Source organism: Polypterus senegalus, chromosome 16 (assembly GCF_016835505.1).
Source record: "Polypterus senegalus isolate Bchr_013 chromosome 16, ASM1683550v1, whole genome shotgun sequence".
NCBI lineage: Eukaryota > Metazoa > Chordata > Cladistia > Polypteriformes > Polypteridae > Polypterus > Polypterus senegalus.
In genome coordinates, this window is record NC_053169.1 from 55,451,249 (window position 1) to 55,467,958 (window position 16,710).

At 41.2% G+C, this 16,710-nt stretch overlaps 1 protein-coding gene across 3 annotated transcripts in view; it reads right to left on the reverse strand.

Annotated features, from left to right (window-relative positions):
* The window catches only part of pcnx2 (pecanex 2), a 274,360-nt gene that overhangs the window by 107,786 nt on the left and 149,864 nt on the right, over positions 1-16,710 (reverse strand). For all 3 annotated transcript variants that reach the window (XM_039738452.1, XM_039738451.1, XM_039738453.1), the window contains 3 exons: positions 15,245-15,386; positions 7,404-7,581; positions 2,826-2,934 (listed from right to left, as the gene is read on the reverse strand). In XM_039738452.1, the coding sequence (XP_039594386.1) occupies positions 2,826-2,934; positions 7,404-7,581; positions 15,245-15,386 (429 nt within the window). The remainder of the gene's footprint in view (positions 1-2,825; positions 2,935-7,403; positions 7,582-15,244; positions 15,387-16,710) is intronic.

Here is a 16,710-nt window from a genome sequence, read left to right on the forward strand (position 1 = left end):
CAGTTTTTGCTGCTCATTAACTCTTTTGCCTTAATTTTAACTGAATTTGCACTTTATGACTCAGACCCTGCAATTCTTTTTTCCTTAATTAGCAGCCAAACAATAATGAGATAAAAATGAGCCAACTAATGACCTGCGTCCATCATACAATATCTGAAAAGAAAGGAAAGCAAAGATCTCAGTAATGTTGATCTGCTTGGCTCCACAAAACATTATGACAATGAGCTTAAAAAAAAGAAAATCAATAGTTTTGGAAATGTGGGCAAATGAGAACAGCAACAAGTTCTCGTGGAATTAAATAACGGGCTTAATCAGCAAGAGCTGGCTTCTGTTTAAGAAATGGGCTGGAGGCTCCAGCTTGGCTGGTCATTTTCGCCTCTCAGTTCTTTTTGGGTGCTGTGTAAGGAAATGAAGCAATTCAGAGGACTTAATCTTAATAAAAACAAGTCAAATAAAATGAAGAGAAAAGTCAATTAGTAATAATAACAGGTCACAAATTAATAAAGGGGTTAGAATGAAAACCTGAAGCCACAAAAGTGGTCCAAGGCCAGTGTTGGAGACCCCTGTATTAGAATGACCATTGGCTTCTTGGTCACCTCCCTTCTTGTCTGGTCACGGTTTGGTTGGACAGTCAGCTCTAGGTCTTCCATTTCACAATTTGTGATGAGCCTTTGCTCCTTTGATTACTCCAAGCTTTAGAAATGGTTTTACCCTCTTTGCCTGGATCTACGTCTCACCACAATTGGATCATGGAGGCCTACAGAGAGCTCCCTAGACTTCGTGGTTTGGCGTTTGTCCTGATGTGCAGTGTGAATCAGAGGACCATCCATACACAGGTACACGGGCGCCTTTCTGACCGCCGTCCAGTCCGTTCAGTTTGCCTACACATCCCGAAAAATTAAAGCAAACAGGATGCACTGTGTGAAGGGCCAAAGCAAAGGGTCTGAATACTTAGATGAATGAGAGATTTCAAGTTTTGATTTTGAATACATTTGTAAACGTTTGGGAGAATATGCTTTCACTTCATCATTATGGGCTATAAGGTATAGATCAATGGGCTAGAAAAGGCAAACGTATCCATTGAAATCTACAACTCAATAACGTGCAGAAAGTGAAGGTTCTGCATACTTTCTGAATCCACTGTGTGTATTTAAGTTAAAAAGGGGCCGTGTGTGTGTGTGTGCGTGTGCGTGTGTTTGTGTGTGTGTGATGCTTTCCATCCTAAGAAAGATGCTGATTAAGACTGGAGAAGCAAAACTACGATGTACAGACGCTCAAGTCTCAGCCTTTCCAGACGTATGCTCAGCTGGGCATCTGCCTTAAAGAAGCATCATGGGAATGCACATAAACGGATGTGGACAGAATGAAGGAGCATGTTGGATATTTGAAGATTTGCAGGAAATGGAGTGCTGACTGCCTTACTCGGAAGAGCTCAGTTACTGTTGCATTAGCGTGGCGGGGTTACAGCACAGTGTGCAGAAGGACGAGAACATCCAAGAGGAGGCTGCAGGAGAAACGCTTCACTTGAGTAAAGAATGCAAGTCTAGGGTTCTGGAAAGTATTCAGGCCCCTTCACTGGGTTCATATTTTGCTAAAATCATTTAAATTAATTTCTTCTCTCAACAAGCAACACTCAGTACCTCACAATGACAAACCAAATCTTCAAATCCAGGTGTGTGAAGTTTGTCGTATCAAACCCAAGAAGACTTCAGGCTGTAATCACTAAAAAGTGGCTTCAACTAACTACTGAGTGGATTATAGATAGATAGATAGATAGATAGATAGATAGATAGATAGATAGATATGAAAGGCACTATATAATAGATAGAGAGTGCGATAGATGGCCAGGAACCCTGCCCCGCCGGAATGCCTGGAGAAAGGAGGAACCAGGAGAGCGGCACTTCTTTTCCCTGGGTACCTGGCCGGTCTTTGATCCCTGGGGTACAGCACTTCCGGGACACCAGGAAGTGCTGACAGACCAGGGACTATGCCAGGAATGCTTCCGGGTGCAAGGGCAGTACTTCGGCCACATTGGGGAGTGCCACCCAAAGTCCGTCATCAGGCACCTGGAGCATATCCAGGACAGGATAAAAGGGGCTGCCTCACTCCAATCAGGGAGCCGGAGTTGGGTGGAAGAAGGACGGAGCTTGCAAGACAGGAGTGAAGGCAGCCAAAGGAACCAAGGACTGACTGAATTGTAAATATTGTAAATAGTGGTTGCTGAATAAACGTGTGTGTTTTGGACACTGCGTTGTTGTGTCTGTCTGTGGCCGGGCTATCTTTTACAATAGATAGATAGATAGATAGCCACGTTAGCAGAATATGGTAGTTGGTAATAGAGTATGGTATGATAGTAGTATGGTAGTAGCAGCCATGGTAGTTGGAGTACTTTGGCTATTCTGTGCACCATTATCAAGTGCCTTAAATTTGTAAACAATATGCAATTAATTTCTGTGTATTTGATAAATCCCACATTATTGATGCAAATATGAAAAACAAAGGGAGACAACACCGAAAAAGAAGCACTGCTTCGATGCTGGGTGCTGCCAGTTTGCAAACCCCAGCAGAAAAGTGCGTACACACAGTGTGAGGCTGCTGTGAAAATGTATGTGGCTTTACAGCAAGTTTCGTTTTTATAATCTCAAAGTATGCGTGGAAACGGACTTATACAACATTTTTGTGTGTACACACCGTTTCTAGAGGACATTAGGCCTCAGGTCCTCACCAGAACCTCTATGTGCTCCTACTGTATCTGGGCACAAGTTCATATTTCGGTCATTTCCTTTGTCATACAGTGTGGAAAAAAAAGAAGATGAAAAGGATACGGGGTATTGCAAATGGCTGTGCAAAAGCGTGGAAGGCACTTCCCCATGCAATCTGCCATGGAGCGATGTACACCATGATGAACTGCAGCTTGTGCAATAAATCCCAGAGCTATAGGAGTGAAGGAGAGAAAAGAAGCAAAATTATCTAATTGGTACTGAGGAAAATAATCCATCCATCCCTCCATTTTCTAAACCCAAGAAAATAACAGTAAATATAGTCAGGTTTACATCCATCCATCTTCAGATCCACTTTCTACATATAAGAAGATGAAATCAACTAAGATAGCCGGCCAATAGCCACCATGAAGCACACCTGCTGACAGCTAACATGGACCCTGATAAGGTCGCTGTGCTCCACAAATATATTGTTAGCACAGTGAAGTCCTACTGCACTTTTCAATAGTCCTGCTCATTTAATGTCTGCTATGTTGGATTGTAGTTTTCTTCCATGAAGGGTGACCAATCAGGGAATGAGACGCTGTAATAAGAAGGGTCCAATCAGGCAAGGGCTAAGCAATAGTCACAGACCAATCAGAACATGATTAGAGGCTGCTTTTTCAAAACTTCTCCTTTCCAAAATACACAGTTCTGGAGAGCACTTTCAAAAGTAGCCATTGAAAACATCGGGACATTGTGGATGGAAGGTGAAAATGCAGACGACGTCTGTGTTTTTAAATGAAAATGCAGAAGTGTGGACATAGCCATGATCTAGCCAGGTACATTTACCAAATGAAATCTACAACACGATCGAATGTGCAGAAAGTGAAGGGGTCTGAGTATTTTGTAAATGTAGTTAGCTTATCATGTTGGAATGCCAAGAGCGCACCATGCTGCCTTGTGTGTAGTTTCGACTCGCATCACGTCTAATTAGAGCCCACCCAGTAAGTTTTTGGGTTGACTCCAAAGTTTCTCTGCTAATAATTATGATCCGTTTACTATAAAGTGTCCAAGTCAATATGCCAGAGCTGTGAGATTCCCAACACACGGTTGTCTGTGTGGCAGCTGATAAGTAGGATGATGTGAACACCTCCATCTACTGCTAACACAAACATGCTGGTGGCCAAGTTCAAAGTAGCTGACTCCATATGAAGAACTCTGCTTTGCAGCCCCTCCATTGTTCATTTTAAGGATGCCATATCAACAACCGTACCAGATGGCTGCTGAATATTCCAAAAGTGATTAACGCTGGTGTCATCTGCATATTTGCAAATTTCCACCCAGACATATCGCACTGGCACATGTACCCCAACTGACTGGCCAAATGTGAGGCAGAGGCTGCAGGCTGGAGTGCTGCTGACACTCAGCCCCCAGTGTCTCGCTGTTTCAGTCTCACAATTTAGGGACTGAGCGGCAGGCCCAGATGCAGAGTTGTGCTGCTCTTCTAAATTGTACCCCAAGGGAAAGATCAGGACTGTTCTAATTTATCCTATTTTGGATTTCATCCTCTGCTTGAGCACTCCACCCTTCCTCCTACACCGTTCTCAGACATCACTGACACACATGTCATTGCTTCCAGCTGTTGGCTCTCGAATTGTTTCACTTCTTCGTCTTTGGACACACAAAAAGCTCCATTTGCTGTGCCACTTCTGAGATCACATCCGTGTGTACCCTTGAACTCTCGCCACCTTTGCACCATTTCTAGGCCCTGTAATTCATCATCCAGGGCTCTGCGAGGTGGTCATTGTGTCATATTATAAACTAGGTGTCAAAAAAGAGCTGTTTTCTTCATCTCGGGTTGACAGGTCCTTCCTGCCAGGGAGAAAATAAAATCCTGAAAATGGATTGGCTAATTAACTGATAATCAAGTGAGAGGGCAATAAATAATGTTGGCTCTGTCTTGCCATCGCTATACCATTAAAACACACACACACACATACAACACACCCCCCCCTCCCTCAACACACACACACTCCTTTGGGCTGTTAGCATTTATCATTCCCAGAAATCCCAAGACAGCTAAAAGTGTTTCTCGGAACGTTTTAGGCATAGACAGTCTGAACTGGCCGGGGACTGCAGGAATCTGGCACAACTTATTATTGTTATTGAGGATTTAAAATCAACCTGATTTAGATAGATAGATAGATAGATAGAAATGATAGATAGATAGATAGATAGATAGATAGATAGATAGATAGATAGATAGATAGATATTACAGGCATTATATAATAGATAGATAGATAGATAGATAGATAGATAGATAGATAGATAGATAGATAGATAGATAGATAGATAGATAGATAGATAGATAGATAGATAGATAGATAGATAGATAGATAGATAGAATCGCAGGTGGCTGGGGGGCGATCCGGTCAGGACGCCCCGGAACACCGGAAGAGGGCTTACGCCCACCTCAGACCACGTGGGGGTGACCATCCTGGTTACTATGGGGCTTTGAAGCACAACCCTGTTGGGGCCCGTGGTCACCGCCAGGGGGCGCCCCGTTGCCTTGGGAGCCCTGGACCTCAGCACTTCTGCCACACCCGGAAGTGCTGGGGGGAAGAGAAGCAGGGACACCCGGAGTGCTTCCTGGTGCGCAGCCGGCTCTTCCGCCACACTGGGGACTGCCGGTGGAAGATTGCTGAGGAGCACCTGGAGCACATCCGGGTGATGATAAAAGGGGCCGCCTCCCTCGATTCAGCAGCGAGAGTCGGGAGTGTAGTAGGACAGAGCTCAGGAGAAGAGACAAGGAGGCGGCCTGATGAGAAAGGCATTTGTGTTGTGGCCAGGACTTTGGGGACTTTGGGGTTTTTGAGATGCACTTGTGACTGTAAATTTGTTAAATAAACGTGTGTTGGGTGACGTCAACGTGTCCGCCTGTCTGTGTCTGGGCCCCCTGGTGGTTCATATATATATATATATATATATATATATATATATATATTTATTTCATACTAGGGGGTTTCGCTTCCTGCTTGCTTTGCTCACGAACCCCTTTTCCCCCCATCAGCGCTACACACTGTTGTGAAGAGGGGAGCTGAATTCACCCCAAGGAGAGGTGGTCACTCCTCTGAAACCCCCTCTTAAATGGTGATACAATGGGAAGCAACTACAGCTTGCTGCTGCTGCCGTGCCGTGTGATCTGCATTTTGTGCGGCGCTTTGAACGTTTAAAAGCCTGTACAGCACCTGTCCTTTTGTCTCACTGCCTTGTCTCTCTTGTCTCTCAGACACCCTCAAACACTATCTGATCTCTTTTAGCTGTTCCGTTATTTCACAAGTAATATTTTCCATTTGTTTGCACTAATGTGATTTTTACTCTCATTTTTTGAGCCTTTCGAATTTTCCTACTTCCATTATCTCTAACCTGCTCTGCATGTGTATCACAGGATTTGCTTCCAGAGGTTTTAAGTATGACTTGACTTGACCGTCTCGCGGGATGTAAAAGTGTCTCTCTGTCTCTCTTCAAAAGATCATGTCTCATCGCAAGATTTTTTTTTTTATAATAGAGATATAAAACATATTGTAGAAATCAAGAGTGGCAGCAGAGGTATTTACAATCCTACAATTATTGTTTGTGCTGTCATCATTTTTTGCTTTTGTATTTATAATCATAAAATAATTGCTTGTTTCATCATCACCTTTTGTTATTATATTTATAATCATAAAATTATTTGTGTTGGCATCAGTTTTTAGCATTATATATATAATCATAAAATTACTTACTGTGTTACTGATTTTTTCATTATATTTTCAATCATAGAATTATTGCTTGTTTCATCAACAATTTTTATCATTATAATTGTAATCACAAACTTATTATTTGTGTCATCATCAACATTTGTCATATTTTAAATCAATACAATACAATTTATTTTGTATAGCCCAAAATCACACAAGAAGTGCCACAGTGGGCTTTAACAGGCCCTGCCTCTTGACAGCCCCCCAGCATTGACTCTCTAAGAAGACAGGGAAAAACTCCAAAAAAAAACCCTTGTATGGAAAAAATGGAAGAAACCTTGGGAAAGGCAGTTCAAAAAGAGAGGGTCGTCATCGATTTTTGTCATGATATTTTCAATCATAGATTTATTGTTTGTGTTGTCATTGTGTAATTGTAATCCTAAAATTATTGTGTGTGTCATCATTGATTTTTGTCATTATAATTGTAATCATAGAATTATTGCTTGTGTTGTCATCAATTTTTGTCATGATATTTTCAATTATAGATTTATTGCTTGTGTTGTGATTGTATAATTATAATCATAGAATTATTGTGTGTGTCCTCATTGATTTTTGTCATGATATTTTCAATCATAGAATTATTTGCTTGTGTTGTCATCATCATTGAGTTTTGTCCCGCTTATCGTTTTGCTGCTGTGGTGGCTTAGAGGTGGCACTGTAACCAGAACTGTACTGTACCTGGTCCATCTCTGGGGCTTCTCACTGGACACTCCCTGAGTTAGGTTAGGAGGGTTCAGGAAATGAGTGAATGGATAGACAAGATAAAGGAGCACCTGAAATGGTATAAAAACCAGGTGCCAGACTATCTCCTCATCTGCTCTGTTTTCCCGTGACTTAGATGAAGAACAAGACCGGACAATTTGCAAACTAGTGTGGCAAATATTTCTTTAAAAATCTCACCTTGTGAAAAACAATGGACATTACAAAGAAATTAATCAGAAAGGTCTCTGAGGTTTTCCTGTAGTCAAACTCGAAGAAGACAATGGTGAAGAGCAGCGTCACAAACTGGAAAGTGGGATTGCAAAATGAGGAGCGGAGCAGTTTCAATCCAGCAATCGTCATCACTAACGCATCACAGCTTGGGGAAGAAAAAAAAATGTCACAGTTAGTCGAGATCGGCCCAGCCATTATGGAAAATAAACAGTAGGCCAGCGCAGTGGCGTCATCAATGTCAATGTCAATTTATGTATAGAGCACACTTAAAACAACATCAATAATGCTGTCGCCAAAGGGCTTTACAACAAAATATACAATAAACATAAATAGAATAAATAATAATAATGATGCACCAAATTATACATTTACATGCAATTCAAGTTGCTTTCTACAGATTAATCAAACATATATAACATTTACTTGGATTATTATCATTCTTTAATACTATGATAATTTCTAATAAATGTTAGCCATACGAAATACAAAATCAACTGATATTGTTATGCAAAATTTTACGTCTAAAATGCAAAACAAACCTTCACTCTTGTCAGAAAAAAGGTTTTCTAATTAAAATATTTATACATTAAAGGTGACAATAGAACAACCAGATCTAATTAATATATATAAAAAATAAATATATATAGTATGTATCTACATTATACCTAGAAAACCCATTGAGTAAAAAGAGTTTGATGTTATTAAAGTTAATGAAAAGATACACACGTCCAGAATAAAATACAATAAATCACAAAACAAGCCAGCAGTAAATTGAAAACAAACAAATGACTAAGAGGAAGGAGCCGTCCGCATCACTGAAGGTCCCGGAAAGCTCGAGAGTGGAGATGCGTCTTCAGTCTCGTTGTCAACAGTTCAGTTGAGGGCAAGGTTATTATAGTTTTGCCTTTTTATATTAGTTTTTATTTCTATATTTTTTCTGACCTTACTTGGAAATTCAGTTTAGTTTTAGTTTTCCTTCATTGTGTATTTTTACTTTTAATGTAGTTTTTATTTCACTAAGACATTTCTATTTTATTTTTATATTTATTAGTTTCAGTTTTAGTTTTAGTAATTATGTCATGGAGCTCCAGTGGGGTTTTAATTTTGTGTTACAATCAGACAGAATTGTACACTTAAGGGATTTGGATATGAGTTTAATGTTTGTGGAAGCTTACTACACTACTTGGTTTACTATCTGATTTTGTTTTTGTTACTGAATATGAATAATTTTACACAATTTTAAAATTTTTAAATATTTTCTCTGTCATTTGTGCTGACCAATTTGTGTGCTGACTGTTGGCAATTTTTCCTTTTATTGCCCAGAATGGGCTAATTTCTAATAAAATTTAGGTGAATTTATGGTGTGAGGGTTTTTTACTTTAAATGTCTACAGCACACAACATATCTTGCTCCAAGACAATGTGCTTATAATGAATGTCTTCAATATTTCATTCTTAAATCTCCCATATTGGGCTTTGGTAGTTTTCTACCAGCCATATTGATCTCTGATTCCAACTCATGCACAAACAATTTATAGACAGAACTTTGCCACCTGCAAGCCTGAATAAGACCTCGAAAATCAGAAAACAGATTCTACACACAGGTGTGATCATGAAAATCATGGGGGCTTAGGAAGAAAAGGACTCTTAGGCTTGAATCAGAGTGCAGACCCCACTTAGCTGTTTTGAGGGAAACAAAGAAAAACACGCATTTAGTGTCAAAGTTAGGGGCAGTGAGACTTGAAATAGGCGGAGTGGTGGCTCTGAGGCTTGGATCTGCACTGGCAATCGGAAGTTTGCCTGTTCAAATCCCATAAATGCCAAAAGGGACTCTGCTCTTTTGGGCCCTTGATCAAGGCCCTTAACCCGTAATTGCTGAGCGTTTTGAGTAGTGAAAAGCAGTATAGAAATGCAAAGAATTTTTTTAAAAGAATTTGAATAGCCCATCATAAAGGACAGTAAACCCATAATGAGCAGAGCAGGAGTAGGTAATAGGTGTATGGACGGGCACAAAACCAGAGACAGCACCTGAGATTAAAAACAATATATACATTATCTAAACCTGCTTATCCAGAGTAGGACTGCAGGAAACCTGGAGCCTATCCCAGCAGTTTTTGATGCCAGGCAGGAAAAATCCCTGGTATGCAATATGTATGATATGGCTGATGTCAAGAACAAAGAGAATATGATATTTCAACTATCTATTTTGAGAGAGAGAGAAACATTGAAAAAAGGGGGACATATATTTTAAAATATAATTCTGCTACTGGATTATTTTCACAATATCAGGTATTTCGAGTTGTGAATATTAACTAAAAAATATCAATTAATAAATATAGAATAAACACAAAAACACATTATGTTTAGTTTTTCACCATCCAGCAGACTCTCTTCGCCTCTATCTTTAGTTCACTAGAGACATTGCCAACTCGGGAATTTTACAAGGTTTGTGTCACTTCGTTCTTAAACGACTTTTTTAAAGCAAAAGTAATTGGTCAGCAACAATATGCTGATCTTGTATGATGACCTAGTCAGTCTCTCTATCAGTGCCATTTTATTTTCAAAAACCGGGAGTGATCTCCCCTAGAGTTTCTCATATTCTCAGATATGGGGATGGATATTTGAGGAGTATACCTCAAGACAATGATCATATTTTTATATTATGTACATTGCCCATGCCATGAATATGGTGGTCAAGTTAGCCGAGGTAGAATGCAGAGGGCCCCTGATAAGAGCTTATATGGATAATCTAACCATCACAAAACCATCGGTCCCAGGGAGCAGGTGGATCCTACAAGGACTTGAGAGACTCATCACATGGGCAAGGATGAGTTTTAAGCCTTCCAAGTCAAGGTCCATGGTGCTAAAGAATGGGAAGGTGACTGATAAGTACCGATTTGCTATCATGGGAACAGTCAACCCAACCATCACTGAGCAGCCAGTCAAGAATTTGGGGCAAGTCTTTGACTTAAGTCTGAAAGACACAGCTGCCATTCAGAAGTCCACCCAGGAGCATGGGACATGGTTCACCAAGGTTGATAAGTCTGGCCTGCCTGGTAGGTTTAAAGCCTGGATCTATCAGCACTCAATCCTGCCCCGAGTCCTGTGTCCTCTACTGGTATATGCAGTCTTGTTTTCAACAGCTGAGTCCCTTGAAAAGACGATCAGCAGCTTTCTTCAGAGGTGGCTGGGACTCCCACGCAGACTCACCAACACAGCACTGTATGGGACAAGTAACATCCTGCAACTACCATTTAGCAGCCTCACAGAAGAATTCATGGTGGCACGCTCCAGAGAAGCCCTACAGTACAGGGACTTCAAGGATTGTAAGGTGTCAGCAGCTGGGATACTGAGGTGAGGACAGGCAGGAAATGGAGGGCAGAGAAGGCTGTGGAGGTGGCAGAGTCACACCCGAGACAGAAGGCTCTGGTGGGCACTTTGGCAACAGGTAGAGCAAGTCTGGTCTACTTCCCAAAGACCCAGGTCAGCAAGGCCCAGGGCAAGGAGAGAATCCATCTACTGGTCCGAGCAGCAGTGAAGGAAGAGAGAGTGAGAAGTGCAGTAGGATTCCGGCAACAGGGTGCGTGGACAAGGTGGAAGAGTACTCTCCAGCAAATGATCACCTGGTCGGACATCATGCTGGGAGATTCTTTCGTGTCTGGTTCCTGGTGCAGATGGTCTACGATGCCCTGCCTAGCCCAGCAAATCTCCACATTTTGGAAAAGAGCGAGACACCCTCCTGTCCACTTTGTTTAGGAAAGGGCTGTCTAGAACATCTACTCAGCAGCTGCCCTAAGGCTCTGGCAGATGGCCGCTACTGGTGGTGCCATGACAAGGTGCTCAAGGCAGTTTCTGAAAGCATGGCTGCAGCCATCAACACAAGCAAACTCCTCCACGGCTCAAAGAAGGCAAATACCTTCATTAAATCGGGAGAGCAGTCCCAGGCAAAGGCAGTAATAACAGGCATCTTCCACACAGCCTCTGATTGGCAGCTGCAGAGCTGACTAGGGAAAGCAGCTAAAGTTCCCGCAACAAACCGTAACAACATTACTCTGGCCAGACATGATCATTACCTCTGAGGCCTCAAAACAGCTGATCATGCTAGAACTGACAGTGCCCTGGGAAGAGCATATCGAGGAAGCTAATGAGAGGAAACACGCCAAGTACCAGGAGCTGGTGGAGGAGTGCAGAGACAGAGGCTGGAGGGTACTCTATGGGCCCATAGAAGTTGGCTGCAGAGGATTTGCAGGACACCCTCTCTGCAGAGTCCTCACATGGCTGGGCATAACAGGAGCGGCCAAAAAGAGGGCCATTAAATCCATAAGTGAAGCTGCAGAGAAAGCCTCAAGGTGGCTTTGGATAAAGAGGGCTGATCCGTGGATTGCTCTGGGATGCAAGTTGGGGATTGATCAACCCTGGCTGGGTCACCTGAGTGAGGGTGTATGATGTTGCGAGACCTGAAACGCCTGATGACCTCAGGATACATCACTGATGATGCGTCCCATTGCATCCAGGTGATGTTTCTTATATAGAAAGAACCATCAATAACAAATCAAATCCCCTCTTTGCCACTTTTACCAAATTTCTGCTAAATGTGAAGTGTGTTAAATCAAAGGAGGCAGAAGAACTTTTAACATTCATTCCTCTGGAAATGCAGGCAACAACTGAGCCCCCTAACCCCACCCCCAATGTATTAATCTTTAATCTGAAAACCTTCTAAGATTCAGTGGTTCTTAGATTTAGGGACATGGCCTAGTGAAAGTGAGGTCACCAAATGACCCATGCTTGGTGTTGCTTTTCCTCTTCTCCTGAGGCTCAGGTTTCTTGTGGACTCCATCAAGTTTCTCCATATTTTTCTCCATTCATTTTACCCTCACATGACTTCCACGGTTTGTTGCATGCAGAGAGGTATCTCCACCGCCTGATGATGCTGCTGCCATCATGCATCACAGTGGGGATGGTGTGTTTTACATAATGTGCAGCAGTTCATTTTGTCTGATGGCCAAGAAGCTCAATTTGGTCTCACCAGACCATGGAACCTTCTTCTAGTTGACATCTCAGTCTCCCATGTGTGCTCCAGCAAACTCTAGTTGAGTTGTCACAGATTTTTTTTAAACAGTTGCTCTCTCTTTGTTACATTCTAATAAAGCTGTGACTGGTGAAGAACTCGGGTGACAGTTGTTGCGTGCATTGCCTCTCCAATCTCAGCCACTGTAACTTGTAACTCCTTTAGTGCTCTCAGAGGACACTTGGTGGCCTCCTTCACTTGTCTTTTTTCACAATCCCTCAGTCTGAGTGGACGGCACATTTACAGCCTGACACACTCCTTCCATTTCATGTCATTCACTTGACTGGCTATTCAGTGACTTCTTGTCTCCATTTCCTGACTTATGCTTTTCAATCCCTCTCACAGAGCTGCTTGGTCTGTTATTTCATCTTCATTGTGTAGGTTAGCTCACCATACTGACACTCCAGATAAGAAGCATTTACTGTATAGTACAATCAAGATAGGTGATATCCATTGATCTAATTCTGTGATTTCTAAAATCAATTGGCTGCACTAGTGATGATTTAAGGGAGTCAAAGGGTGTGAATACTTATGTGATCAATTATGATGTGTTTTATATTTGTAACCAATTTACACCACATAACAGATTTGTTTTCACTTTTCCATTAAACAGATGAATTATGTCAGAAAAGGCCAATTATATCAATCAATCAATCAATCAATCAATCAATCAATCAATCAATCAATCAATCAATCAATCAATCAATCAATCAATCAAGATCTTTATTGTCATTGTAGCAATGAGACATTGTACAACGATTTCTTTAGTAAAAAAGCCTGTCAGCTGGATAGCAGAGTCCGGGATCAATGAGTGAAGCCAGGATTCTGTGATCAACAGAATGCAACTGATTTTTACGATGTTATTTGTTGCCACCTCTAGCCTCAGTTCATCGATTTTGTTGACGAGAGATCTGGCATTGGTGAGAAAAACACTGGGGAGCGGTGGTTTAACAGGCTGCCTACGTAACCTTGCTAACGCGCCGGCCCTGTTGCCTTGCTATTGTTTTCTCTCTCTGTGCTGCCTCCGTTGCCTGCCCGCGGGGATGATAATCCACAGAGAGCCGGGACTCCTCACTATGTCTGCCGGAATGTTGTGGGAGCGGAGAAACTCTGATGAAACACTCCCTTTGCTGCATGCTCTGATCTTAAGAAGTTCCTATCGGCTCGACAAGGTGCAGGTAAAACAAGCAGTAATACTAGCACACACATGCACACTAAAGACTGAAACAAAGAGCACCGAGCAGCTGCGTCTGTGCGTGCCGCCATAGCCGATCGAAGATCAATTATATCGTTTTTGATTGAAAGTTGTCTATCTTAATAAAAGGATAAGTATTTGTGTGTCTGTGAATATGTGTGTCCATCGCCGGTTGTCATGTCTCTGTCATTTCAACAGGTGACGCATCACACACATTAACACTGCTTTTACAAATCTCATACCAAATGGCACATAATAGACGTATGCATTGCATTTGCCATTCCAAAAGATGGAATACAACAAACATTCATGGCAATGCATTTTATTACTACAAATATTTGTGATGCACCATCTGTTGGAATAGCAATTACAATGCATTTTTTACTACAAATGTTTGTGATGCTCCATCTTTTGAATGACAAATACAATACATTTTATTACTACATACACAACAAGATACATTCTACTAAATGGCGCATTGCAAACACTAATGCTACGCCTATGCTGATTACTTACATTTCAACCCATCTTAGACAGGTAGCATATATCAGAGATATTGTATATGCTTTGCATTTGTCATTCCAACAGATGGCACACCAACAACACTTGTGATAATGCATTTTATTACTACAAATGTTTGTGATGTTCCATCTTTTGAATGACAAATACAATACATTTTATTACTACATACACAACAAAATACATTCCTCTATATGGTGCATTGCAAACATTAATGTTATAACTACATTGATTACTGATTACTACACTGACAGATCTTTGCATTTATCATTCCAACAGATGGCACACCACAAACACTTGTGGGGTAATGCATTTTCTTACTACAAATGTTTGTGGTGTAAATTTCTTGTCTACAAAAATGCATTTTTTTGGAATGACAATACTATGCATTTAGGACTACAAATGTTTTTGATGCAACATCTGTTGGAATGGTAAATGCAATGCATTGTATTACTATGTGCACTATAAAATACATTCCAACAGATGGTGCACTGCAAACGTTAACAGAGAAGTCTAAGCTGATTCTTTAGATTTCAGCCCATCTGAGATGGACAGCACAGCTAGTACAGCAAAAAAATGTGGAAACTTCCAAAGAGGTGAATACTAATGTGGTGAATTATTGAGAGTTTTATATTTGTATAGAGATCTGTTTTCACTTTAACATTAAAAAGTCCTTTTATGCAGATCAATGTGAAGAAAGTAACATGATTTAATGATGTATAACAATGAACTGTGAAAACATCCAAGACATGAATACTTTTTTAGGCACTACAAATACGTAGATTCATGTTTTAATTGTATATATTGCCATTCAGAAGTTATTAACTGATATTATTTTGAAAAAAATCTGATGACTAGTTTCGCCATTTTTTCCACATTAACAATTTAGAACATAAAGTACAGGCACCCATCACTTACCAAGCAGAATGAACACACATGTGGCTTTTTTGAGGAAAACAAGAAGCTGCTTGGCAGACTCATTTATGACCTTTAATAAGTGTCCAGTACTGACAAAAGAGCTACTCACTGTATTCCCAATTTTTTGCGTTGACTGAGGGCAAAGCCATCACTGGTAAGAGCACTGAGGATTACAGCGGGGTAAATGGCGTACTTTTCAAAAAACAACAGGCACACATACAGCCGCTCAAACCACATCAGCTGGGCATTGTCTGAAATTTGAAAAGAGGACAAAAATCATATATGCTGGATTCAGCAAAAGAAAAATTTTGACATTTGCTTATACTGTTTAGGAGACGCTTACACATTTTCAACTGACACATTTCAGGTAAAGGGGCAAAGCTGGAGAGGCTTGACATGCAGTGTATTCTGGGAAAGCTGAAAGGCAAAGCAGAGTTCAGAGGATTTTGTGTAGTGGGAAAAACATACAGATAGATTTGGATTCCCCAACCTTGGGATGGTGATAATGAATCAGTTACATTTTCTGTGTTTTGAGAAACTGTCTGTGCTGCGAGTGGAAAGAAAGTCAGGGGTGTGTGTGCTTAATTTTGGGTGAGAAGGGGGACAGAGAGAGCAGCTGCCTTTTACAGTTATATTTATGTATATTGCTTTGACTGACACCTTTATCTCAGGTAAGTTTTGAGATACAATTGTTTTGCATTGCTTTTGTTTTTCTAATTTTTATTTCCAAAGTCTTATCATCTTTTTTTCTCTGTTCTGTTCAGTTGTTTAGTGTTTAGTTCAATTGGTTTCTGACACATTTGTAAAGAGCTCAATAATGAGAGGAGTAAGGGACACTTTCATAGGCACTGGGGAAGAAGGCTTTCTCTCTTGCAAGAAATCTTTCTTTTCATTTTCAATTAAGGATATATAATTGAAGATATTTGAGAGGCTGGACCCAGGCAATACAAGTCCTCTTTTAGTAGACCACCTGGATCCACTGCAGTTTACCTATTGTTCAAAGACTGGAGTGGAGGATGCAATTGTCTTTGTGCTCCATGAGAATTATTCTTGCCTGGACAAAGCCAGCAGCACTGAGAGGATTCTGTTTTTTTGTTGATTTCTCCAGTGCCTTCTATACCACCCAGCCATCCCTGTTAAGGGATAAACTGAGATATGCAGGTGGAGGAGCCTGTGGTGTCCTGGATGATGGACTATCTGTCAGGCAGACCACTGTTTGTGAGACTCGAGGACTGTGTGAGCAACACTGGAGACCCACCAGGAGCAGGCCTGTCTGCTATTCTCTACACTCGGTACACTTCCGACTATCAATATAACAGCAGGTCAGGTCATTTACAGAAACTCTCAAGACGGTTCTGCAATAATGGGGTGTATCGACAATGGGGATGAGACAGAGGAGAGGAGCCATGTGGAGAACTTTGAGAACTGTCTGCAACTTAACATCAGCAAAACCAACAAAAGTGCTTATTGACTTTCGCCGCACCAAAGACCCTCTATGTCTGGTGACTGTTCAGGGAGTGGATGTGGAGGAAGTGCTCTCCTATAAGCACTTGGGGGTCCATATCAATGACAGGT